General features: G+C 42.4%; 1 protein-coding gene across 5 annotated transcripts; it reads right to left on the bottom strand.

Annotated features, from left to right (window-relative positions):
- Positions 1–598: 598 nt before the first annotated feature.
- On the bottom strand, positions 599–27095 carry MARVELD2 (MARVEL domain containing 2). 5 transcript variants are annotated; one of them, XM_059175178.1, is made up of 8 exons: positions 26953–27032; positions 23370–23689; positions 21760–22928; positions 18502–18537; positions 6385–6533; positions 5982–6153; positions 2272–2322; positions 599–1657 (listed from the first exon to the last, which is right to left on the bottom strand). In XM_059175178.1, the coding sequence occupies exons 3-8, from the start codon at positions 22912–22914 to the stop codon at positions 1535–1537; spliced, it is 1686 nt and encodes a 561-aa protein (XP_059031161.1). In that variant the 5' UTR covers positions 22915–22928; positions 23370–23689; positions 26953–27032; the 3' UTR covers positions 599–1534. The 5 variants fall into 5 exon arrangements, with proteins under 5 accessions (XP_059031161.1, XP_059031160.1, XP_059031159.1 ...); XM_059175177.1 differs by lacking the exon at positions 26953–27032 and adding an exon at positions 26745–26920 and having other exon boundaries at positions 23331–23689; XM_059175176.1 differs by lacking the exon at positions 26953–27032 and adding an exon at positions 26745–26920.
- Between the last annotated feature and the right edge of the window lie 128 nt (positions 27096–27223).

The following is a 27223-nucleotide window of genomic DNA, read 5'->3' as shown; positions in this document are numbered from 1 at the left end:
ACACTAAGTAAGATTTCAAAGATAAAGAAAAACAAGGAAGTCCATTCAATATCCAACGCTTTTGCAGTCAAATGCTCTACCCCTGAGCTCTACCCCCAATATCCAACGCTTTTGAAGGCTCTGCTTTTCCACATGCTTTTCTTTGGTTTCATTGCTTTAGAAAATTGTCTGAACATTACTTGTTTGAATGGCAGCTGTGTGTACTTCTGCACCCAGGAAACTTGCCACAGGACAGATGCTGCTGAATAGGATCCAGGAGCAATGACTTCTTAAAAACATTTGTTTAGGTAGTCCATTGTTCATACTACCAAAACTACTTCTCATGGACAAAGCCCCACAGCCGAGAGAGTGTTTGGGAAGATGAAGCATCACAATAAATCGAAAGGAGATTTTTTTTTTTTTTTTTTAAAGATTTTATTTATTTATTTGACAGAGAGAAATCACAAGTAGATGGAGAGGCAGGCAGAGAGAGAGAGAGGGAAGCAGGCTCCCTGCTGAGCAGAGAGCCCGATGTGGGACTCGATCCCAGGACCCCGAGATCACGACCCGAGCCGAAGGCAGCGGCCCAACCCACTGAGCCACCCAGGCGCCCCTCGAAAGGAGATTTTAAACAAATGTAGGGTCATGGGGCCTTAGCCAACAGGGGAAGAGGCAACGGGGGTCACACAATCCTGGCATCGGGCTGGGCTGTGGGGAGGTGGACCTCTGTGCACAGTGATAGCGATTCATGATAGGAAGGGTGCGGTGGACCCCAGTGGCCACAGAACCACAGGGAAGCACCCGCTTAAGGCTACATGTGGTAAGAGTTATTAATGACAAAAAAGGAAACCCATGAGACAGGTGGGCCTTCTGGTTAACTGGTTGAGCGTGCTCAGTAAGAACCTTCCCTTGGCAGTGTGTTCACGTCACAGTCACTTCTATGGACTGCATGTGCTAATGGACTGTGTGTAATGTGCCGCAGTCTCTTCTAAGAGCTTTACAAACATTACTTACTTCAGCCTCACAACAACCCTACAAGGTAGGCACTACCATTAGCTCCATTTTTGCAGATGAGAAAATAGGCACAGAGAGATATGGAAACTTGCCTGAGATCCCAAGACTTGGAAATGTTGATCCTGGATTCAAGGCCCTTCCAAGAGAAGGCAGGACGCCTTGGCTCGGAAGACAAACATGTCCTAGAGAAACCCCAGGAGCTGGCCTGAGTTAAAAAGGAGAAAACGGCCCCAGAATGATGCTCTGTGTGCTCATCACACTGTGAGGATAAGACCTCTAAACAACTTTTACCTCTAACAGGTTAAATATAAACTGTACACAGATGGACACAGCATTTCTTCCATTCTGAGTAAAGGTCCTTGGTAAATCTGGACTTGTTTTGAAATGTCTGAAGTGAAGTCATACTATCATAGCATGGCAGACCAGCTAAACCAACAAGAAGCTGATGCAGAAAGCACATGTTTCTCTATCACAGACTAGCATGGAAAAAACAGTAAATAAATATTAAGTTTAACATTAAAAAAGTGGTTTCAAATAAGGTTTAAGAATAACCTTGCACATTCCAGTTCATTACTTTATCATATTCTTGAATTCTTTGCTTTATATGAGAAAGTTTATTTTTCAGATAATCACAGCGTTCTTTTTTTTCCAGAAATGTGGGATCCTGCAAAGGAAACACAACCAATATTTTCATTTCTAGTTTCCTCAGAGAAGAACACAGAAACGTATTATCACCTAGAAAATGACCCTTCATAGCAGATTTCTTGCAACAGATTTTAAAATCTTCCTAAGAAGAATAGCGGCTCCTTACATTTTTAAAGATGATTTTATTTTTTAGAATACTTTCCATTTCATAGCAAAACTGAGTGGGAAATACAGAAAGCTGAGAACAACTTTAACTTTAATAGTTTAAAATATATTAAAGAGCAAATAAGTAAGTACAGAAAAGATTAACAGAAGCTCTCTCCAGCCTCTACTGTGCAATTAAGGATGGAATGAAAAATAGAAAATGACTTTTTTTTTGAAGGAAATGTCAGTGAGAAGTCCTATATTGGTGCTCCTTTCTATAGGTTGCTAAAAACCAGGTTGTAACAGAATGCGTTCACGACAGAGAGGAGAAGAAAAGGCATTCAGGAGCCACTCCTGTTCTCTAGTAAGTAGCATCTGAAGAAATATTTAAAGAGAACTACTTTAGCTGAAAGAATCTAAGGTCTGTCAGCTGTCACCACTGTACATGCATACGAATATACTCTGAAGAAAAAAAATGGGTTTACTCACATTCTTTTTTTTCTTAAACTCTTCATGGATTCTTGAAATTCTCTCACGTTCCTAAAAATAATATATTGTACACTTGAATTAAAACACCTGCATTTACTCAAATCATATCTTAAGAATATCTAAGTACACTGGGAATTTGAACAGAAAATTATTTTTATCTAAGACTATAATGAAAGTATTCACACACTAAAATTCGATTCACTGGACAAAGGTTAGAAGGCTTCCTGCCTGCCACACACATTGGAATCTAGGGGTGAACAAAAGAGGAAGGCCCCGCCCGCATGAAACCAGCACTGAGGCTGAGGTATAGGCAACCAGTTGGTCCCAGGACTCTGTTACCTTCCTGGCAACCCCAAGTTTCGGAGAAGGTTCACATATTTGAAATGACCCTGGTAAAGTGCTTAGTATGTAATAACCACATTACACACTGGGATTAAGAGGCTGAGACTATTTGACTTTCAAAAATAACTAAGTAAGGTTCCTTCTAACTAAAAATGTATTTATAACAAATACGAAATTTGTTAATGAACTGAACAGTCTATCCAAGAGGAACAGGTTACTAGAGCAATTTATCCATGTAAAACCTGTGCTTTAGAGTTGTCAGATACCATAAATCCAATAAGTAAAACAGGAAAAAAAATATTTGTAGTTCTAAAAAGCTCTCCCTGAGAACATTTCTCATCACCCACCCACATTCTTTTTGCGACCTATTCTAATTCTTTCGTGCCTTTTGCAGGAGTGTCATTTGTGCTTTGATTGTTTGCCAGCATAGAGGTGACTGGCTAATTTAGTTGTCACCTCTCTGAAGAGGGCCTGGCCTGGGAAGAAACTAGCTGCTGGGGCCAGCGGTGTGGTGAGGGTGATGCAGGCTGAGATAAGAATGGCAAAACCTAGGGCGCCTGGGTGGCTCAGAGGGTTAAACCTCTGCCTTCGGCTCAGGTCAGGATCTCAGGGTCCTGGGATCGAGTTCCGCATTGGGCTCTCTGCTCAGCAGGGAACCTGCTTCCCCTTCTCTCTCTGCCTGCCTCTCTGCCTACTTGTGATCTCTCTCTGTCAAATAAATAAATAAAATCTTAAAAAAAAAAAAAATGAATGGCAAAACCTATCCTAGAGGCTGTCAGAAAAATGGAACTTTAGGGACACCTGGGTGGCTCAGTGGGTTAAGCCTCTGCCTTTGGCTCAGGTCATGATCCCAGGGTCCTGGGATGGAGCCCGGAGGGCTCTCTGCTCTGCGGGGAGCCTGCTTCCCCCTCTCTCTCTGCCTGCCTCTCTGCCTACTTGTGATCTCTCTCTCTGTTAAATAAATAAATAAAATCTTAAAAAAAAAAAAAAAGACAAACAGAACTTTAGAAAGTGAGGATCAGATTATTTTGAGCAATATTCTTATTTTATAGGCATAGAAAAGTCATGTAATTTATTTTTCAAGGGCACACAAGCAGGTCCGTGAGAAAACCTATCGCTCCAAACCAGACCGCTGGGCTTTTGAACACCACCCTGGGGACCTGTCAGGAAACCAAAAGGCCTTCCCTCTGACTCCAGGCAATGGTAAAGCTCAGCCTGTGGCGGATGAGAAGTTAACTTTTGTGATACAACTAATATTTCTACTTTAGATAGGGACTTGAGGAGACATGGAAACTAACAGTGGCCTTGTCATTTGGCTACTTACTTACCATGCTCTGTACAAACCACAGAAAACAACTACTGTTAATACTGTACAGAAATATCACGGGAGGACCCAGTCTCAGTCCCTACTATAATCAGGTCCTTCCCATCCATCAGGTGCAGACTCAATTGGCAGAGCTCTTGCCCATTCACACAAAGCCATAAACCAGAGCCCACTGAGTCCAGGCTCAAAGATGACATGACTAGACTGCTCAGCATCCTGTCTGTCAGCCAGCTTGCTCTTCCCAGGCTGTGCCGACACAGTCTCCAGGGGCCTGCTCAATCCTTCCTGCACTCCTTTGAGGGCCTATAAATTTGGGCATCCTTCTTGGACCTCTGAACCCTGTTTGTCTTTCAAATGGTACCAAGTGATCCTTGACCTGCAATATTTGCGGGATTTTTCCTGCTTCCTGGTACTGGCACCTCCTAGAAAACACCATTCCTTTGCTCCAGGAGTGGGAAAAGTTACTACGCTGGACATTATGGCTTAGAGAGGTCATAATTATAACTGATTTAAATGTACACTTAATAGTCTGTGGTCAAAACAAAGATGCCTAGTCCTTACGGATCACAGGAGCAGAAAACACATATATAAAATATGTGTTAGTTATATATATACATTAACTTGCTTGACATTTGTTAAAAATGCTGTGAGTTTTAAAAATTTGAATTATAGGGGCACCTGGGTGGCTCAGTCAGTTAAGCATCTGCCTTCGGCTCAGCTCATGATCCCAGGCTCCTGAGCCCCGCAACAGGCTCCTTGCTCAGTGGAAACCCTCTTTCTCCCTCTCCCTCTGCCTGCCATTCCCCTTGCTTATGTTCTCTCTGCGTGCCAAACAAAGAAATAAAAATCTTTATAAAAATTTTTGAATTATACAAATAATATCTTAGACTAATACACAGTCTTTTAAAAAGTTAGGATATTACAGATAAATGTTCAGAGCATTACTCATAACAGACAAAAAGTGGAAAAAAACTGAAATGTTCATCAGGTGATAAGCTGATAAAGAAAATGTGGTACATACAATAAATATCACAGATAGGAATGAAATACTGAATCTTACTACAATATAAATGAACCTTAAAAGTGTTATGAAAAGCCAGATGCAAAAGGCCACATATTACATCATTCCATTTATAAAAATGTTCAAAATAAGGAACTCTATAGAGAAAGTACATTATTACTTGTCAGTGGGAGAGGGGCAGGGATGGGGAATATGTACTGATGGGTATGGGGTTTCTTGCTGGAGTGATGACAATGTTCTGGAATTATGGGGTACTAATGGTTATACAACTTTGCGAATGTACTAAAACCCTATGAATTGTTCAGTCTAAAAGGATGAATTTTATGGCATGTGAATTGTGTCTCAATAAAAAATGTACATCTGATAAAAAGTGCTACAGATTATCACGGCATCCTGATTTCAGAAATATTAAAATGCGACACCCTCCCCAACCCCCACCCAAACTCTAGAACCTTACGGAAAGTGACTGAGTCCCTGGTGACTGCTGTGACTCTTCCCTAGCTCCCACTGTCATGATCACAGTTATCCGTATAATGTGTGGATGTGTGTGCCCAGTGGCTCAGATCTACTCTGTCGTTATGCACTGTGCTCTTTGGATCTGGGGTGCTCACGGCTTGGCTGTCACTTACCCCTGGACAATCTGGAGAATGCATTAACCCTGGTTGCTCCCCTACACCCTGCCCACACCTTTGTGAATAAATCTTTTTCGAATTGTCTCAGTTTGAGTGTGCCATCAGTCTCCTTTAGGACCCTGATGGATTCAGTATATATTTTAGGAAAATTTATTTTTTGCCTAAGAAAACAAAATGATTGTTTTATAACTGTTTAATAACTAAGAGCAGAAGATATGAAACTATATAATGTGAATTATAATCCTGACTAGTGCCCTTGAAGACCTCAAATGACTTTCTGAGACATAGACAGCAGATGCACATGGTGATTATGGCTGCCCCACATTCACGTGAAGGTCAGATTTTACCTTTCCTTCCTCAGGGCCCTTCCTAGGCAGCTGCAGGCACTGACCTGTTGGTTTTCTGAACAACGAGGCAATCTGCTCATCACTGCATCCAGCTCGTCGAACTTCCTCAAGACGGCCTGGACTTCTGCAGAGAGCTCTTTGTACTCTGAAAACTGGTCTTGGAACACAGCTTTGTAGCGTTCTCGTTCATCTTCCGTCTGAATCACAGGGTATTTTCTGATGGAAAAAATTAACCAACGCTGTGACTTTTTCATTGAAAACAGGCTGAACGGAAAATCAGCCTAGCTTATTCCTCACTGACCATGCCGTATCTTCAATTCAATATCCTACCTCTCTAGGAACAAACAATTGTTTAAATATAAATGTTGTCAAGCAAAGAGCATGACCTTGGAGACAAATGGGATCTCTCCATTTCTGCCTTGAAGAAGAATTTAAACAGACACTCACGCGACATAGTCAGGCATCACAATAGGTTTAGGGATGTGGCCTGCAGGGATGTGCCCACTCAGAAGTTCGGGTTTCATTTTTGTTGGTCTCAATTCTTTGACATTAACTTCTTGGTCTCTCTGTCTGTCACCACCAGTGGCCATATCACACTACAGTATGGGAGAAAAAGAGGATTTATTTGTAAATGGAAGTGGAGGAAGAGGAAAAAAAAAAACACATGAATTTATGTTAGAAGAAAATGGTGGGGAGAAACAGAGGGAAGAAAAGTAGAAGCAGCAATTAACATTTCACTTGAGAACTGCATGTTTTATAGTCACAAAATCATCTGAATGCCTTTGTAATAGCTAAGGGGAACCACACTGAGGTACAGGAGTGAATGACAGGTAAAACCATTGTGTGTATATTAAATGTGGATGATGAAATACTAAATGTAGGGTCTTAAGTACTTTATTTAGGTTGTATACCCCAACTATAAAACAATACAAACTGCAGGGCGTCTGGGTGGCTCAGCGGGTTAAGCCTCTGCCTTCAGCTCAGGTCATGGAATCAAGTCCCACACTGGGCTCCCTGCTTAGTAGAGAGCCTGCTTCTTCTTCTACCCCTTCCCCAGCTTGTGATCTCTCTCTCATTCTCCCTCTCAAATAAACAAACAAACAAACAAATAAATAAATAAATAAAATCTTTCAAAAAGAATACAAAATGTAGTTCAAAATAGGAAATTCGGGGGGAAATATGGAATAAGGGTACTTAAATAGAAAGAGAAAAAATGTCCTGGGGAACTTGAGATGAATCAGCCACAAGTAGCCAACACTTAGTTTGGAAAGGGAGATGAGTTACATTGTTTTCACTGCCTGAAAAGGAAAGCAAGCAAATCCAGAGGAAAGGTGGTAGTAAAGGCCTTTCAGCTATCCATGAGTTCTGAACCTGTGGCTCCTTGTTTTAAGTCACCCTGGTTTCTCAACTGGAAAGATCTCAGAAGTCTTTAGCAAAAAATGGGACATTCAAAAGAAAGGAAATTAAAGGCATCCAAATCGGCAAAGAAGAAGTCAAATTATCACTCTTCGCAGATGATATGATACTATATGTGGAAAACCCAAAAGACTCCACTCCAAAACTGCTAGAACTTATACAGGAATTCAGTAAAGTGTCAGGATATAAAATCAATGCACAGAAATCAGTTGCATTTCTCTACACCAAGAGCAAGACAGAAGAAAGAGATATTAAGGAGTCAATCCCATTTACAATTGCATCCAAAACCATAAGATACCTAGGAATAAACCTAACCAAAGAGACACAGAATCTATACTCAGAAAACTATAAAGTACTCATGAAAGAAATTGAGGAAGACACAAAGAAATGGAAAAATGTTCCATGCTCCTGGATTGGAAGAATAAATATTGTGAAAATGTCTATGCTACCTAAAGCAATCTACACATTTAATGCAATTCCTATCAAAGTACCATCCATCTTTTTCAAAGAAATGGAACAAATAATTCTAAAATTTATATGGAACCAGAAAAGACCTCGAATAGCCAAAGGGATATTGAAAAAGAAAGCCAACGTTGGTGGCATCACAATTCCGGACTTCAAGCTCTATTACAAAGCTGTCATCATCAAGACAGCATGGTACTGGCACAAAAACAGACACATAGATCAATGGAACAGAATAGAGAGCCCAGAAATAGACCCTCAAATCTATGGTCAACTAATCTTCGACAAAGCAGGAAAGAATGTCCAATGGAAAAAAGACAGCCTTTTCAATAAATGGTGCTGGGAAAATTGGACAGCCACATGCAGAAAAATGAAATTGGACCATTTCCTTACACCACACACAAAAATAGACTCAAAATGGATGAAGGACCTCAATGTACGAAAGGAATCCATCAAAATCCTTGAGGAGAACACGGGCAGCAACCTCTTCGACCTCTGCCGCAGCAACATCTTCCTAGGAACAACGCAAAAGGCAAGGGAAGCAAGGGAAAAAATGAACTACTGGGATTTCATCAAGATCAAAAGCTTTTGCACAGCAAAGGAAACAGTTAACAAAATCAAAAGACAACTGACAGAATGGGAGAAGATATTTGCAAACGACATATCAGATAAAGGACTAGTGTCCAGAATCTATAAAGAACTTAGCAAACTCAACACCCAAAGAACAAATAATCCAATCAAGAAATGGGCAGAAGACATGAACAGACATTTCTGCAAAGAAGACATCCAGATGGCGAACAGACACATGAAAAAGTGCTCCATATCACTCGGCATCAGGGAAATACAAATCAAAACCACAATGAGATATCACCTCACACCAGTCAGAATGGCTAAAATCAACAAGTCAGGAAATGACAGATGCTGGCGAGGATGCGGAGAAAGGGGAACCCTCCTACACTGTTGGTGGGAATGCAAGCTGGTGCAGCCACTCTGGAAAACAGCATGGAGGTTCCTCAAAATGTTGAAAATAGAACTGCCCTATGACCCAGCAATTGCACTATTGGGTATTTACCCTAAAGATACAAATGTAGTGATCCAAAGGGACACATGCACCCGAATGTTTATAGCAGCAATGTCCACAATAGCCAAACTATGGAAAGAACCTAGATGTCCATCAACAGATGAATGGATCAAGAAGATGTGGTATATATACACAATGGAATACTATGCAGCCATCAAAAGAAATGAAATCTTGCCATTTGCAACAACGTGGATGGAACTAGAGCGTATCATGCTTAGCGAAATAAGTCAAGCAGAGAAAGACAACTATCATATGATCTCCCTGATATGAGGAAGTGGTGATGCAACATGGAGGCTTAAGTGGGTAGAAGAATAAATGAAACAAGATGGGATTGGGAGGGAGACAAACCATAAGTGACTCTTAATCTCACAAAACAAACTGAGGGTTGCCGGGGGGAGGGGGTTGGGGAGAAGGGGGTGGGATTATGGACATTGGGGAGGGTATGTGATTTGGTGAGTGCTGTGAAGTGTGTAAACCTGGTGATTCACAGACCTGGGGATAAAAATATATGTATATAAAAAATATATGTTTATAAAAAATAAAAAATTAAAAAAAAAAAAAAAAAAAAAAAAAAAAAAAAAAGAGGAGAAGTAGCAGAAGATAAAATAACCTGGAGAGGAAGTAGCTCTGACGTATGATGTAAGGAAGCAGGGGTGTCAATGTCCAGGGAAACCCACTCTGGAATGGGCAGGCTCACACAGACATGCAGATTTAGGGAAAGACCGTTGCATGGCCCCAGGGGGCAGGGCCCACAACATGGACCACAGTGGTGAGGTAGGTGGATGCCAGGAGAGGGGTTTCCATTTTACACGGGAACCAGCAAGGTTCAGAGAGGTGAAGTAAATTTTCTAGGGCATCAGAGCTTGGAAGTGGAAAAACCACAATTAAAACCCTGAACTTTTGGGGGGGCACCTAGATGGCTCAGTCTGTTAAACGTCTGATTCCTGATCACACAGCTCAGGTCTTCATCTCAGGGTTATGAGTTCAAGCCCTGGCTTGGGGTCCATGATGGGCATGGAGCCTACTTAAAACAAACAGGGGCATCTGAGGGGCTCAGTCAGTTGAGGGTCTGCCTTTGGTTCAGGCTGTGATTTCGGGGTCCTGGAATTGAGCCCTCAGTTGGGCTCCCTGCTCAGTGGGGAGTCTGCTTCTCCCTTTGCCTCTGCCCCTCCCCTGCTCCTGCTCTGTCTCTCAAAAAACAAACAAAAAAACAACAATAGAACTTTTCAGCTTATTGATGCTTTAAATGGTATACTTAAATGCATACCATTCAATCCTAAAGTGCCCTGCAATTCTGGTAGCTCCCTAGAAATGGCTGATTTCTCATTACAGCAGTCAGCCCCCCTCCACTGGGCCCCTGGGACTTTGGCATACACTTGTTGAATTAAACTTCCTGAACTAAACTGAGAGCAGCTCGGGAGGGCTCCCACTTGGCTGAAAACAAACTACAACACATTTAAAAAAAAAAAAAGATTTTGTTTATTTATTGGGTAGAGAGAGAGAGAGAGATCACAAGTAGGCCAAGAGGCAGGCAGAGAGATGGGGAAGCATGCTCCCTGCTGAGCAGAGAGCCCCATGCGGGGCTTGTTCCCAGGACCATGAGACCCTGGGACCATGACCTGAGCTTGAAGGCAGAGGCTTAACCCACTGAGCCACCCAGGCGCCCCAACTACAACACATTTTACAACTTTGCTCTTTCTCTTGCCAGGCAGAGCTTTAAAATCCTTTTGTTCCCGGGCGCCTGGGTGGCTCAATGGTTTAAGCCGCTGCCTTCGGCTCAGGTCATGATCTCGGGGTGCTGGGATCGAGTCCCGCATCGGGCTCTCTGCTCAGCGGGGAGCCTGCTTCCCTCTGTCTCTCTCTGCCTACCTCTCCATCTACTTGTGATTTCTCTCTGTCAAATAAATAAATAAATAAAATCTTTAAAAAAATAAAATAAAATTCTTTTGTTTCCCTATCTCTGAGGCGGTGTCTGAGGTGTGGCTTAAGATTACCTCATCCTAAAAATCACCAGCTTTTAACTCCCCAAAGAGCACAGACGACGCATTGGCGCATTGGAGGGTGAGGCAGCTAACCAACCCTGGGGGAGGGTTGTGCAGAGGAGAAGGGCTGCCCACAGCACCCAGGAGAAGGCTGGAAGTGGAACCAGATGGCCTTGGTGTAGGAGACATGCTGGCCACTGGGTCCCAAACAGCAAGGATCCAAGTAAGGAGCAGGAAACTCCCAAGGAAAGGAGACTAAGCAGGAGTATTTCAGGGTACACTTTCTGAGGTTAGTATTTATTCTCCTTTTTCTCCACTTTTTAAGAAGCCATTTCTTCAAATGAATGAATTCTTACCTGTTTGATCTTGATAATGAATGACAGTATTAAAAAGAGGAGAACAGGGACCCCTGGATGGCTCAGTCAGCTAAGCGTCTGCCTTCAGCTCAGGTCATGATCCTGAAGTTCTGGGACTGAGTCCCCATCAGGGGACTCAGTGGGGAGCCTAGTTCTCTCTTCCTCCCTCTCCCACACCCCATACCCTCGCTTGTATTCTTTCTCTCTCAAATAAACAAATAAAATCTTTAAAAAATAAAATGAGGCGAAACTTTTTTTGCTTAAATAAATGGATCTCTATTTCATGGTCTCCCTCTTTTGCTTCTAAATAGTTAACAACCCATTTGTCACACTGCTGTCTGAGGGGGACCCTGGCTGATGGAGCTGCTATGGATAACGCTGACCCTTCAGAGCTTAGCAGCAGCCGCAGGTGTCAAGCTCAGATTTCCGGGTCAAAATCATAAATTCTGCCCAGGTAGAATTTTTTCCCCTAAGTTAAGTTTTTCAAGCAGGAAGTATTCATTTTCCTTACTTGCGCATCCCTAATTCAAAGATTCACTTTTTATTTAAAAAGGAAGCTTTAAGAAGTCAGAATATTTTCAGACTACTTCATCTGCTTTAAATTATTATTTTTTAAAGATTTTATTTATCCATTTAACAGACAGAGATCACAAGTAGGCAGAGAGGCAGGCAGAGAGAGAGGAAGAGAAGCAGGCTCCCTGCTGAGCAGAGAGCTCAACACAGGGCTGGATCCCAGGACCCTGAGATCCTGACCTGAGCTGAAGGCAGAGGCTTTAATCCACTAAGCCCCCCAGGCACCCCTAAATGTATTCACTGTATTTGGGTGAAGTTCACTGAACCTCACTGAACATCAATTCAGAAAACCTTACTGAGGAAAAAAGAATCTGAAAGTACACGGAAGACAAATAATCAAAACCTCATTAGCCTCTTATTAGAGGGCTGTGTTTGGCTCTAGCCCTGGGACACACCAATCTCAGTATTCTTCCTGACTACAAACACAGGGCCCCAGGTTTCATAGGACCTTTCTTTGCTTCTAAAAAAACTGAGTCTCTGTCAGCAAGTAACAGAAAAGCTTTATTGTGAGGCAAAATAAAGTAATTAAACAATGGGGTAAGTAATGCTATGGTTACAATTACTAAGCTTTTCAAATTAAAACATGCACTGATGAGGAGGGTGGGGGTAGGCATAATGGGTGAAGGTGAGGGGGAGGTCCCTTTCCAGTTAACTTATTCAAGGCGATGAAAGGCACAGCATAAGAAATACAGTCAATGTGACTGTTGTTTGATGACATATGGCAGCTACACTGTGGTGAGCACAGCATAGGTGTATAGAGAGGTTGAATCACTACATTGTACACCTGAAACTAATGTAACATTGTGTGTCAACTAACTTCAATTAAAAAAAAAATGCTTTAGACAAAAATGGACTTAATATGCTACCAAGTTAGAAATAGTGTGCAGGGCACCTGGCTGGCTCAGTCAGTTAAGCATTTGCCTTCAGCTCAGGTCATGATCCCTGGGTTCTGGGATCAAGCTCCACATCAGTCTTCTTGCTCAGCGGGAGGCCTGCTTCTCCCTCTCCCACTCCCCCTACTTGCGTTCCCTCTCTCACTGTCTTTCTCTGTCAAATTAATAAATAAAATCTTAAAAAAAAAAAAAAAAAGCGTGCACTTGTCCAAATACTAAGTCTCTCTCTCTGAGCACACCATGCACTGATGCAGAGGCTGTGATCCCAAACCCACACTACCACCTTCAATGTTCAGGTTAGATTCTGACTTTTCTAGCTTGGAAAAAAACCTGTCCAGCACTTAGGGATTTATTAGAATTTGTTTCTGTCTCTGTCTGATCTTACTTTATGTCTGTATATTTCTTTTTAAAAATGATTTTGCTTTTCAAAAAGTATATTTGTTAAAATACAAAATAAAAAGTTACAGGGTAGTATATGATTGCAAACAAGGGACAGGAAACTTACGTTCAGAGAGGGTAAGTAACTTCTTCAGAATCACAGAGCTAGTAGTAATAAAATTCAGATTTGCCTGATTCCAAGCTTTATTTTGTCTTCATCATACTACACTGCCTCTCCTGTGGTAGCCTGCCAATTCTTCCCTACCAAGAACTGGGAAAGAAGCAAGTGAAAAATCAATGAGAAATTGGAGATCCAACCTTTCCTAAAGGTTTCTAGTAGGTAAGTCTAATAGAGATTACCCAGCTGAGTCACAGGATTCCCTCCCAGAGGTCTGCCTCTAGAATATACCTGAACGTGGATCCACTGTGATTCACTTCCCAGAGAAAGAGCCCTGTGAAACGGTGCCCTCTGCATTCGGCTCCCATATCTTGAAAGAGTTTAAGTTAAAGGGATTGGTAGGATTTTCAAAGGAGCCCTATGAATGGGGGTTCTAACTCCACTAAAATTATTCCTCACTATTCCAGGACCTCTCGGGAGCCGGGAACCTACAACAGACCCCGGACATGCCCAGTACCAGCCTTCTAGGGCAGCCTGAAAGGGGTACCCTAGCACTTGCTGGCAGAGCTCCCTAATCCTGTCCTACCTGTCCAGTCCACTTCAGCCATATTCTCACCAAACAATCATGCTGACCACCCTCATTGCATTAGGGGCAACTTCCCCAATTCAGCCAGGCCTTACAGGTTGACTCTACTCTGCGCTTAAACAATTGGAAAATCCCATTACCTCAAAGGGAGTGGTGAGGAAGCCCATAAATACCACCATGGCAAAGAATGACTACCATTGCCACATCATTGCCACATTGCAGCCCCATGAGACAGTCCGGTCTCATGGACTGAACAATCAGCATCTGCAAAATGTACATCACTGTTAACCCCCACAAGCAAACAGATTCTTAAGTCCCTGAGGATGATCAGAAACATACTTCCTAATGCTAGCACTCTGAATTGCTACCCCTGATATCAGAGTATGCTATCACCTGTTCCCATGACTGCCAACTTTTTTTTTTTTTTTTAAGATTTTATTTATTTATCTGACAGACAGAGATCACAAGTAGTCAGAGGCAGGCAAAGAGAGAGGAAGGGAAGCAAGGTCCCCGCTGAGCAGAGAGCCAGACTCTGAGCTCCATCCTATGACCCTGAGATCATGACCTGAGCGAAAGGCAGAGGCTTTAACCCACTGAGCCACCCAGATGCCCTGTGAATTTCCTTATATAGAAGATTTTAGACCCCTTTTCCATTATAAAACAGCTGTGTAACCCTGATCTATCTTCTACACTAAAGTCTTTTAAAGTTGATATTTTCCATGCAGTGAGCATTATTTTAGGACTCTCACCAGGCTATGATGCAGCCATGATGGTCATTCCTGGCCAGGGTAGGGTTCATGAGTCTCCCCGTCAGTCCCTCTGAGGGAGCAGGATTTACAGAAGAGTTAAAGCAGTGCTGGCAATCTGGAATAAGAGTATTGGCAATAATTAGGCCAAACCACTCTCATGACTCCCAACTGGGAAGAGTGCTCTCTTCCTTTGGTCAAGGTCACTAACACTGGAAGGCAGCCCATAGGGTAAGTTAGGGAAGCTGCTCTTAAATCTCAGACAAAGGGCCAGTGTTATTAATTATTTAAGCATTAGCTCTACATTGCTTATGTCAATTTTATTTGAAGTATTTATTTAATTTGTTAAAAACTTAAACATTTTTGAATAGGTAATATGTATATACATGACATATAATTCAAACATCCAATAGGGTATATAATGAAAAGTAAGTCTCCCTCTCTCCTTGTCTTCCCAAAGTTAGGCAGTGGCCCTCCTAAAGGTAACTACTATCTACCTAGCTATTCATCTATCTATGTAACAGTTTAAAAGTGAGCATCCATTTCGCTTACTGTGACTGTACCACTGAGTTAAGAAGTCTAACTGAAATACATATCCTGAAAGCAATAATAAAATATTTAAAGCTAGGAAGTTAGGAAGTGAAAGTTAGCTAAAGTTAGAAAGTGAAAACAAAGTACAATAAAAGCAAATTAAAAGCCACAGGCACAGAGTCGTGTGTGTGACTAACTCTATGAAGAATGTTTCAAGTGCATAGGTTTATAGCACTCAGGTCCACGCTGCAAGAGGAACTCTTCAATATTCCGTAGACCAACCGATCCCAGCCTCATTTATCCCATGCCTGGTTAGTCAGGGCTGCTCAAGTATCTCATGATTACTAAAGATTTATGGATCCTGGTAAGACGCAATGGCAGAATGCAATTCAGATGACTTTACATACATGTCAGAAGTAATTTAAGGCAACTGACCCACTAAAATCTGTGGCTAATTACAGATCCCAATTGTTTTGACCAATAACAATGCTGAATTTGAGACATTATCATCCATAATCTGATTTCCCCAGAAGATAGCAGAGAACTCCAATCTCTCCTTTTTTTGAGAAACAAATCTTTTTTTTTTTTTTTAAGATTTTATTTATTTATTTGACAGAGAGAGAGAGAGAGAGAGGTCACAAGTAGGCAGAGAGGCAGGCAGAGAGAGAGGGGGAAGCAGGCTCCCTGCTGAGCAGAGAACCTGATGTAGGGCTGGACCCAACACCCTGAGACCATGATCTGAGCTGAAGGCAGAGGTTTAACCCACTGAGCCACCCAGGTGCCCAAGAAACAAATCTTTAAGCAACTTCAGTTTTAGGGTTCTTGCTCACTCTTTCACATATATACATACTTTACTAACACTGTGGTTTTTTTTTTTTTTTTTAAAGATTTTATTTATTTATTTGACAGAGAGAAATTACAAGTAAGCAGAGAGGCAGGCAGAGAGAGGAGGAAGCAGGCTCCCTGCTGAGCAGAGAGCCCGATGCGGGACTCGATCCCAGGACCCTGAGATCATGACCTGAGCCGAAGGCAGCGGCTTTACCCACTGAGCCACCCAGGCGCCCTGTGGGTTTTTTTTTGTTTTTGTTTTTTTTTTTTTCACAAGATTTGTAAGCTCCTGGGAAATGGAGATGATGTACCTTGTAGTATCCCTATCACTAGCCTACAATCTAATTGGGACATTTTTGTTCAATGAATGAATGATAACACTGATGTATTAATCACAATCCCTTGGACAAAGTGTCATTTGTCCACTTCAGAAATCCCTTACTTTACTGCGAACAGAACATTTTCATATTATATTTGTGTTAAAGAGAATAATGTTTAAAAAAACCTATAAAAGGTATTTTCAAAATGCATGCACTTAAAGGATTTGTATAAATTAGCAACTCAATTAAAAAGTAGAAGGGGGAGAGGGGTGCCTGGGTGGCTCAGTGGGTTAAGCCCCTGCCTTTCGCTCAGGTCACCATCTCAGGGTCCTGGGATTGAGCCCCGCATCAGGCTCTCTGCTCAGTGGGGAGTCTGCTTCCCCTCCCTCTCTGCCTGCCTCTCTGCCTACTGTCTGCCTATTTATCTGCAAATAAATAAATAAAATCTTTTTAAAAAATTAAAAAAAAAAGAAAAAAGACAGGATACGAAGAGTAAACAGGGAAGAAAAAGCAAACATAACATGTGAAAAATGGTCAGTCTCACTCCTTAAAAGACAAATGCAAATTATAACTACCTTAGACACCATTTTTCACCTATCAAGTTGACAGATGTCAACAATTTTCCTAACACTGTGTTGGTCAAGGTGTGAGGAAGACTATAGTGCTTCTGGGAGTGGAACTTGGTAAAACTACCATTGGGCAACCAGGCAGTCAAAATAAACAAGAGCATCCATACAATGCAGTACTATACAGTTATAAAAAGAGAATGCAGAAGTTCTTTATGTACTAATAAGGAAATGTCTTAGAAATGTATTGTTAAGAGAAGAAAATAAGGGGCATAACAGTGGGTATGGTATGCCAGCATTTGTGTGAAAGGGGGAGTAAAGTGTGTGTGTGTGTGTGTGTGTATACATTTCATATACAGATAATATAAACACATGTCTAAAAGGAAACACAAGGCACTGATAACAATGGTTCCTTCCAAGTGGGCGAGCTGGGAAGCTGAGGCATGAGGTATGAGAGAAAACATTGAGAGAAGACATTTAGTTTCGAACCAAGTACATACACTCCCTTTACAAAGAAGGGAAATCCAAAGGCTGGATTCCAACTTCTTGCTTAGAAATAATGCTCAATATCTTTACAAAAAGGACTTTAAAATGAGATAAAATTATGATTATTAAAATATATTGTTTTTACATATATGCTATTAAATATAATAACAGTATTTCATTTAATTCTCTCGGCAAATGTGAGGTAGGAATCAATTTTTTTTTTAAGAGTCAAAAACATTTTATTTTATTTTTTTTAGGAATCAATTACTATTCCAACTTTACAGAGGAACAAATGAAGGCATGGAAAGGTAAATATCTTGACTACTGCCATGATATTAGTCAATTCTGGAATAGGAATTTTCTTCTTGCCACAACAAAATTTAGCATCCAAAAGCAAGGTGAGAAAAAGAACAGCAAAGAACTTTGAAAAGAACTTTGGGGGGCACCTGGGTGGCTCAGTGGGTTAAGCCTCTGCCTTCAGTAGGTCATGATCTCAGAGTCCTGGGATCAAGCCCCGCATCAGGCTCTCTGCTCAGCGGGGAGCCTGCTTCCCCTCCCTCTCTGCCTGCTTTCTGCCTACTGTGTTCTCTCTCTGTCAAATAAATAAAATAAAATAAAATTAAATTAAAAAAAAAAAAGAAAAGAAAAGAACTTTGAAAAGACTAAAGAAAGTTTGAGAGAATCCCCTGGGCTTAAAAAATTTTAACTTAATTTTTTTTTTTTTTAAAGATTTTATTTATTTATTTGACAGAGAGAAATCACAAGTAGATGGAGAGGCAGGCAGAGAGAGAGAGAGAGGGAAGCAGGCTCCCTGCTGAGCAGAGAGCCCGATGCGGGACTCGATCCCAGGACCCTGAGATCATGACCTGAGCCGAAGGCAGCGGCTTAACCCACTGAGCCACCCAGGCGCCCCTAACTTAATTTTTAAAATTAAATTTAATTTCATTTGTAATTTAATTTTAAACATAAGAAGAAATGGCTGTTCACTTGCTTAATCTTAACAAAATGAAAAGAAGCTAAAAAAATGATAGCCCTTACAGTTTTGCCAACATACACCATGTGCACATCTAATTTGATCCTTTCATTATGAGAAAAAAGCTGAAAGTTGAACTAGATATTCAGTTAGGAACTCAATGTAATAGATACACTTTCACAGACAGATGATCTACTCTGTAGGTAACAGGTAAGATAGAAAACATTTAACAAGCTAGACATAATATACAATGTGAACTTTATTCTTACCATTTTCCTTTTGGATGGCAATGATGGCTCACTTATCTAGAATAAAAAAGAGTGAAAATGATTTTTCAGTGAGGTGTGAGTCTACTTTGTAAATATTTTCATCCATTTGTATTTATAGCCCAATCTCAATTTCACAGACTTGGATTCTCTACTTGACAGATGTTCCCTGCTCATCTGGGTGACTTTGGATGGGCTAGCGAAGAAGCAGAGGAGGTGGGTTAACTGTAACTCCCTGTCTGTCAGGAACACACAGTTAGAGGTACAGACCTAATACAGACTATTAGGTAAATTGCATTGAATTACCTAGAAGTTTTAATTTATTCTTGGCTTCCACTACCCTCTGCAATTAAATAATTTAAACTGTTATAGGTATAAAATTAGTAGAAAAAACCCACAGGCCATTAAAGCCGCTAACTCTTAAGAAGTTACAGCAACTCTTAAGAAGACACCTGGGTGGCTCAGTCGTAAAGCCTCTGCCTTCGGCTCAGGTCATGATCCCAGGGTCCTGGGATTGGCCCCACATCGGGCTCCCTGCTCAGCGGAAAGCCTGCTTCTCCCTCTCCCATTCCCCCTGCTTGTGTTCCCTCTCATGCTGTGTCTCTCTCTGTCAAATAAGTAAATGAAATCTTAAAAAAAAAAAAAAAAGTTACAGCAACAAAGTGGCGCAACCTCCTACATGAGAGCTAATTCAAGTCTAATCAACCAACATAAAAAGTCTTACAGGGGGCACCTGGGTGGCTCAGTCAGTTAAATGTCTGCCTTTGGCTCAGATCACAATCCCAGGGTCCTGGGATCCAGCACCACATCAAGCTCCTTGTTCACAGGAAGCCTGCTTCCCCCTATCCTCCCTGCTTGTGCTCTCTCTTGCTTGCTCTCTCTCCCCCAAAAAAGGAAAAAAAAAAGTCTTATGGAAACAAGTTTTGAGAAAGGAGACAGAAATGAATGTTTTATGTTGATAATTATAGTCACACTCATGTAGAATTTTGAAATGATGTTAAGAAGTCTGTTGACGGGCGCCAGGGTGCCTCAATACATTTAGCATCTGCCTTCAGCTCAGGTCATGATCCCAGGGTCCTGGGATCAAGGCCCACATTGAGCCCCTTCCTTGGCAGGGAGCCTGCTTCTCCTTCTCCCTCTGCCTGTTGCTCTCCCTGTTTGTGCGCTCTCTCTCTCTCACTCTGTCAAGTCAAAAATAAAATACTTAAAAAAAAAATAAGTTTGCTGTTATTAGACTTACATAAAATCATGAAGAAGTGTGTTTCACTATCCACACTTCACACTGATTAAAATTTGAAATTATTTTGTATACACTGATGTAAATTTAAGAAATATGCTTAATGTGCTGAGATAAATTTTTAGAAATAACTTGAATCTATGTGGAGTTCTTTTTTTTTTTTTTTTAAAGATTTTATTTATTTATTTGACAGACAGAGATTACACGTAGGCAGAGAGGCAGGTAGAGAGAGGGGAAGGGAAGGAAGCAGGCCCCTGCCGAGCAGAGAGCCCGATGCGGGGCTCGATCCCAGGACTCTGGGATCATGACCTGAGCCGAAGGCAGAGGCTTTAACCCACTGAGCCACCCAGGCGCCCCTCTATGTGGAGTTCTAATAAGATTAATATATTTTGTGATGAGAGAGTATGGATCACAATGAAACATGTTGAGGTTCTTCATATAACACATGAGGTAGCTGTTACAAAATTAATGCAGTTTTTTGTTGTTATATGTAAGATTGCACAAAAGATTAAACACAAAATGTACAGGTGAGTAAATAAACAGGTTACTGAGTAAATAAGGGCAGGATTTCATTTTATTTTATTTTTATTTATTTATTTATTTATTTTTAAGATTTTATTTATTTATTTGTCAGAGAGAGAGAGAGCAAGAGCGAGCACAGGCAGGCAGAGTGGCAGGCAGAGTCAGAGGGAGAAGCAGGCTCCTCGCGGAGCAAGGAGCCCGATGCGGGACCGATCCCAGGACGCCGGGATTATGACCTGAGCCGAAGGCAGCTGCCCAACCAAGCCACCCAGGTGTCCCGGGCAGGATTTCATTTTAACCTAGATTTGCCCATATATATAGTATTTGCAATTATATAGTATCTAGGAAATCTTTGAAAAGTGGGAAAAGAGGGCACCTGGGTGGATCAGTCAGTTAAACATCTGCCTTCTACTCAGGTCCATGATCCCAGGGACTTGGGATCAAGTCTCGCATCAGGCTTCCTGCTCAGCACAGAGTCTACTTCTCTCTCTACCCTCCCCATGTTCATGTTCTCTATCTCATTCTCTCTCTCGAATAAATAAAAAATCTTTTTTTTAAAATAAAAAATCTTAAAAGAAAAATGCATAATAAGGTGACTCAAAATTAAGAAAAAATTAATAAGACATTGTTGGTAGCATAGGTAATTCTACTGCACACTTCTCCTTAAAAGAAAACAAAACATTAGCTCATTTCAGGGTATAATGAAGCTAAAGGAACACACTCTAATATTTTTGCTACTGTTCAAATAAAATAATTTTAAATATGGCTTTTATATAATCTTATCCTCCAGGCATCATTATCATTATTATTATTAGTCCTCCTTCTCCTCCTTCTTCTGTTTAATTAGTTAAATCCTGGAAATAAAAACAAGTGCCAGGCTCCCATTCTAATTTGGGAACACTCAAATCACTTATATCCCAAAATAAGAATGAAACATCAAAATGCCTGGGCAAGTTTTCAGAGTATGTTCATTACAACTCAGCCTCTCAATACTTAAAAAAAACCAAATGTGGTTCACTGTATTCTTACATGACTTTATTTAAGTCACTGGAGGAAAGTGCCACTCATCATAACTTATAAATGAGCACTTTCCACCTAACACCTAAAAGTTTTGTTTTTTTATTGAACTTTACCACACTAAAGAATCAACCCTGTTCTCAAATTTGCTTTAATGACCAGACAGTCATTGTACTGAAAACGGTATTATTCTTTGTTACAGAAATTTTCCCCGTAAGCATCACAGGCATAGCACAGCTGACAAACCATATACCGTGTTCCCCCATCGGATGCCCACTCGCAATGTTACACATCAGTGACACGCCACAGTGGGTTATCTCACCAAAAGCAGGTCGGATACTGAGCCAGGACTTTCGAATTTTGGATCATTTAAAAAACAAAAATGGCTTTTATAAAATCCTTGTTTTGACAACTGTACATATTTAGCAAGAAAATAACCAAAAAAAAAAATTGAAAAATGAATGAAGGATGGTGAAATTCCTTACCTCCTGATGTTCCATCCACTCCCTGTGTCTCCGAGCTGCCTCGTGCCTCCACAACTTTAGGCAAACCAAAGCACTAATGAGATAAACGATCATGGTAACAAACAGGAAGATCATCGCTGCTATCTGCCCTCCTTCCACGCGGCAGAACACCGCATTCATCGGAGTATTAAATAACGGATAGTAGCAGAGTCCACCTCGGTTGGTATCATTCACATAGACTATGGCTGCAGCCATATACAAAATAAACAAGGCAACGTTAATTCCAAATTCAGTTAGAGGCCACCAATTAGAATCCAAAAGAATGGTCCGATAATACATGGACATGCCAAGAACTAGAATAATAACGGTGGCGACCCAAGCTAATCCAGCGACCACGAGTACAAAAGGGGTTTTGGGGCCACTGTAATAATAGCCCCCATATGTGCTGCCCAGGCCACCAATGCCTCCCATGCCATAGGGCTGTGAATATCCAAACAGGTTATACCACTCGCTGTCCTTGTAAATGTAAGCTGTGACACAAGCAAAGACGCCAGCTCCCAAAAGCAGCTCCACTACACCGAGAATTCGCAGCAGGCCTGCCCACGACTTCATGTAGGAATACCTCAGGTTATACTCTTCCACCTTCTCACTGTACGTTTGGGCTGTCTGTGTGTGTCGGCCGAGGGAACTGTAGGGATCGTGGTGAAACATGGCCTCAGCCTCTTTCTGGGAATTAAAGGTTCCTTCTGACCCTCCGCAAGGATCTTTCCAGGAGTTGAGGGGTGAGCGGTGGTTTGGTCTTGCTGGAGAGGCTGGAGGTGAACACTGCACTCCATCCGAGATGTATCTGATGTCAGACACTGGCTTATCCCATCCTAGGTCCTTTTTCTTCCCTCTGAAGAAGTTCTTCCAGGACTCAGGGACAAAGCGCCTTACGGGTTTGAGATCTGGGGCTATGGCCGGTTCCTCTGTGTCACTTGAGTAGAAGTCGGGGCCGAATGGTGGCTGTAACGGGAGAGGGGGTGGTGGCAAGGGATCAGCGCTCACAGCCAGCTCACTGTCACGAAGAGTCTGGAGGGTTCCTATGGTGCCGTCGTGGTAGGGTGAGTCCCTATCTCTTGGGACTTCATCATAATGTCTGTCCCGATTCCTGAACCTTCCATCATTGGACGACATTTGTGACTTTATACCTGTGGCCAAGAAGTTAAAATTATCACTTATGCCTAGCTATTTATTCCTTCACTGATCCTGATTTTATTTACTTAATGGCAGATGATCATATTTAGGAAACCAATATGATCATGTCTAATTATCATGATATGTAAAAAGGATAATAGATATATTTTAAAAATATACAACATATTAGTCAGGGGTAACATCATCATTCTATATGATTTTAAGGGCAATCAAAATTAAAATCTTAGTTCTAAATTTAAAATATTTCTAAGTCTAACTTACCTATGAGCCCTTTAAACAACAAAGTGTAGAAACCATATAAAAGCTAAATTTTAATAATACAGGATACCAACAGATCCCAAGCAGAACTCTTTTCTCAAATGCCTAAATCAAAATATTTAGTAGTTTGAGCATACCGAAGTTTGATGTGTCAGCAAATACTCTTCATTCATTACCTCAAATCTCCTTTGGAATGGCCTGGGAGAAGCAGCTCTATTAAATACAGGGACTGAAAAGCCCCTTTCTTTCTCGAATCAGGGAAGTTAGTTTAGGGGAAATTGCTTCTTCCACTCTAAAATATTAATTATTGATACTCAGTTTTAAAAACTGAATTCTCAGAGGGAAAAAAAAAATCACTGAAGGTTAAGATTCCCCAGAAGTACAACACAGAGCAACCATGTGTATCACGTGTAGCACTCTTTCCAGAGGGGCCACCTAAAGGTGATTTGCTGTTGCCATAGCAACACTCAAACAGTATCTCAGAGGTTTTATCCACCTAAAAAATAAAGCAGACAAAAAGCACTTTTACTAAACCTGTTGACTTCCTTCACGAAATCAGTGACCTACATGTACACACAAAAAAGGATACTATTCGCTAATATAACTACTAGGTTTAAGGACAATGAATTTCTCCCTCTCATTGTTTATAAGCAAGTATTTACTGAAAACTAACTGGACATACAGTACTATACTTGGCACTATGAAGCTCTCAGAATTTAAATGGAGAACCCCACCTCTGTAGTGTTGAACCATTTAGAAGTTCCTTAGGCTTTGGGTGTTTTGTTTTGTTTTGCTTTTAAATTGAGAGAGAAAGAGAGTAGGAGAGAGAGAATCTTAAGCAGACTCCATGCCCAGTGCGAGTCTGATGAGGGGCTCGAGCTCATGACCCTGAGATCATGACCTGAGCGGGATGCTTAATCAACCGAGCCACACAGGTACCCTCCTAAGGCTTTGCTTTATTTCATTTTGTAAAATGGAGACCTATCCATTCAACAAATATTTACCAAACATCTGCTATGCACCAGGTATGCTAAAAAGTGTATTAGTGAAAAAAAAAAAAAACCAACAACAACTGAGGGGCGCCTGGGTGGCTCAGTGGGTTAAAGCCTCTGCCTTTGGCTCAGGTCCCCAAGCTGAGCCCCGAATCAGGCTCTCTGCTCAGCAGGGAGCCTGCTTCCTCTCCCTGTCTGCCTCCCTACCTACTTGTGGTCTCTGTCTGTCAAATAAATAAAATCTTTAAAAAAAAAAAAAACACCAACAACTGAAATCTCTGAGTTCATGGAACTTAAGTCTCAATGGGGGGATGACAGATGACAGATTAGGAAAATGAAATACACTGAGTGCTAAGGAACAAAGTTAAGAAAGGTGATAAGGAGCTCTCTGCCACAGGGTGTTACAATTTTACATGGAATGACCTGAGAAGCCTTCATAGAGAATATATCATCTGAACACAGAAATGAAGGAGGGGAGAGGAGGAAGCCAGACAGGTTATCAGGGGAAGCGGTCCAGGTGGATGGAACAGCTAGTGCAAAAGCCTTGAGGCAGGAGTGCCTGGCAAGTTCAAGAACTATTAAGTCATGGTGGCAAAGGTGGCCGCAAGAGTGAGTGAGAGGGTAAGCAGCAGAATTAAGTCCATCTGAATCATTAGGGCCTTGAGAACCAGGGGAAAGGATTTTGGCTTTTACCAGGAGTGAGAGGAGAAGCGCATGAAACATTCTGAGTAACAAGATCTGACATGTTTTAATAGGATCACTCTGGATACCAAGTCGAGAGTACACTCCAGGTGACAAGGAAGAAAACAGGGAGATTGGCTAAGATGCCACTGACTGAATCCAATGGATCATGGTGGTAGCAATGGAGATAGAAAGAAGTCAGATTTTTTAACACAAGGAATTAAAATTTTTTTATTATAGAAAATTTCAAACATAATAAAAAGTGAAAAGAATAGTATCATGAACCCTATGTATACCCATCAACCAACTTCAATAATTATCCATTGATGACTGATCCTGTATCGTCTATCCCTCCTGCCAACAGATTACTTTGAAGCAAATCTCAGACATCGGATAGTTTCATATGCAACATTTCTCCACCCCTCCAAACTGGAGAAAGCCCTGGGGATATGCAGCCTGAAGAGTTTTAGATACCCATTAGAAATCCAGGTGGAGAGGAGCAGTAGGCAGTGTACACACAGAAGGATAAGTACCACCATAGACTAGTCATCCACGGAATGGGTGAAAATGTAGAGTTCTAAATTTCTGGGTTTTCTAGTGGGGTATCCCAATTTAGAGAATTAACTGCTAGTTCCAGCATGGTGCCCAGGGCAAAGTAGGATATAAATGACAGCAATTAAGCAGTTATTTTTGTCTCTGTCATTTATCTCATCTGTGTCTAAAAACATTGATTTTACTTTTTAAAAGACTTTAAATTTACTTGACAGAGACAGAGAGAGCCGGCGTACACGTAGGGGGAGCCGAAAGCAGGAGGAGAGGCGGAAGCAGGTTCCCTCAGTCCCAGGACCTTGGGCTCTGAAGGCAGAGCCTTAACCCACAGCCACGCAGGCGCCCCCTGTGTCTAAAAACATTTCAATTCTAGAAATGCCCTGTACTATTGCTGTTTCTAAATATATTTTCTTAAGAAAAGTCGAAGCAAAAGCACAGAAATAACTGCAGCAAGTTCTACATAAGTCAATATCCCAATGCTTAATTTAACACACTGGTAAAAACGTGTGCTTCACTGAAATGGGTTTATCTTCACCAGTGTGAAGTGGCTCATTTAAATCAGAACACCTTATCGACGTTTACATAATAAAAATAATTTTTACATAAAAAGCAAAAAATAAACGTGGGGAATCATGGAATAACAAAAGACGTGATTTTAGAAGGAATGGCCAGCGGTATTCGCCGACGTCGCGGTTACTAGCTACGCCTCGCGTCTCTCTCAGGGCGCCCCTGGTAGCCTTCTTGGATTCAGCACGCTCAGGCACAGAGGGTCTTTGTTTTGGACAAGCCCCGGACTCTGGCTCCCTTCCGTAGGCGCACACAGCTCTGAAAGCCAGAGCGGGGGGGAGGATACGTGGTTTCCCCCAGGAAAGTGACACGGGAACCGAACTTGTCGCCTTTACAAAAACCTGAAGCATCGCTTTCAAGTTCTGCTGGGCCCACGAGATGTTTCTGGGCTTCCTGGGAGCTGGGAAAGGCCCGAGGGTTTTAAGTTAACTCACGCGTGAGTGACAAGGGACACCGAGCACGGGCGCTGGGGTCGCTCCCGAGCCCGCCGCTCGGTCCGCTAGTCTCTTACTCCCCGGGACTGCCCACCCCGGGGACCGCTCGGTCTGCGCGTTCGACAGAAAATCCAATCTCGGTCAGTCGAGACGACGCCCCAAAGCGGCCGGAACTAAGTCCGCGCGCAGATCGGGATCAGAGGATCCCGGCGCCGGGGAAGGGCGTCCGCTGGACGCGCCTCGCCGCGCACCTGTGTCCCCTGAATGAAAGCGGGCTGGCTAAGCGGCCCTCCTGACGCGCAGGCCTCGCGCTCCCCGGCGCCCTCACCTCTCTCTCTGCGCCTCCGTCCGGCCTCGGCCGCAGGTTATGGCGGGGGTGAGTGGCGAGCGCCGCGGGCCCGGGCGCGCGCCGAGGGGCCCAAGGCCTCTCCTTCCCCAACCGCGCACCTGCCTGGGCGGAGGGGGGGGGTGGCGGGAGCCGGCCCCTCCCCGTCCGCCGCCGCCTCACGAGGGCCCCACCCCTCGGGCCCACTCACCTGCGCGGCTGCGGGGAAGAGCGTGCACGCCGCCCACCGCAGGGAAAGCCCGCTCAGCTCCCGGGGCGGGGCCGAGCCAAGTTTGCCCCGCCCGGCTTTGTCAGGCCCGGACTTTCGCTCCGCACCCGGGAGGGTCGCGGCCCGCCCCGCACCTCGGAGCGGCGGTTACACACTCAGCTCCGCCCGCGCCTCGGAGCGAGCACACAGCTCGGAAAGGTAGTAAAAGGTGTGATTAGTCCCACCGGAGAGTTCTCATCGCAAGGTTGCCATT

Source organism: Mustela lutreola, chromosome 5, assembly GCF_030435805.1.
Source record: "Mustela lutreola isolate mMusLut2 chromosome 5, mMusLut2.pri, whole genome shotgun sequence".
Classification (NCBI taxonomy): Eukaryota; Metazoa; Chordata; class Mammalia; order Carnivora; family Mustelidae; genus Mustela; species Mustela lutreola.
The sequence above is the reverse complement of the archived record's forward strand: the minus strand, read 5'-3'. Positions and strand labels throughout refer to the sequence as shown.

Bases quoted from the DNA above. Each gene is read 5' to 3' on its own strand.
- MARVELD2 (XM_059175175.1), bottom strand. From the start codon at position 22,914: ATGTCGTCCAATGATGGAAGGTTCAGGAATCGGGACAGACATTATGAT. The intron at 6,534-18,501 runs GTAAGAATAAAG...CCCATACTGTAG, and splicing joins TGCCATCCAAAAGGAAAATG to TGTGATATGGCCACTGGTGG. The intron at 1,658-2,271 runs GTGAGTAAACCC...TTTCCTTTGCAG, and splicing joins AGTTTAAGAAAAAAAAGAAT to GATCCCACATTTCTGGAAAA.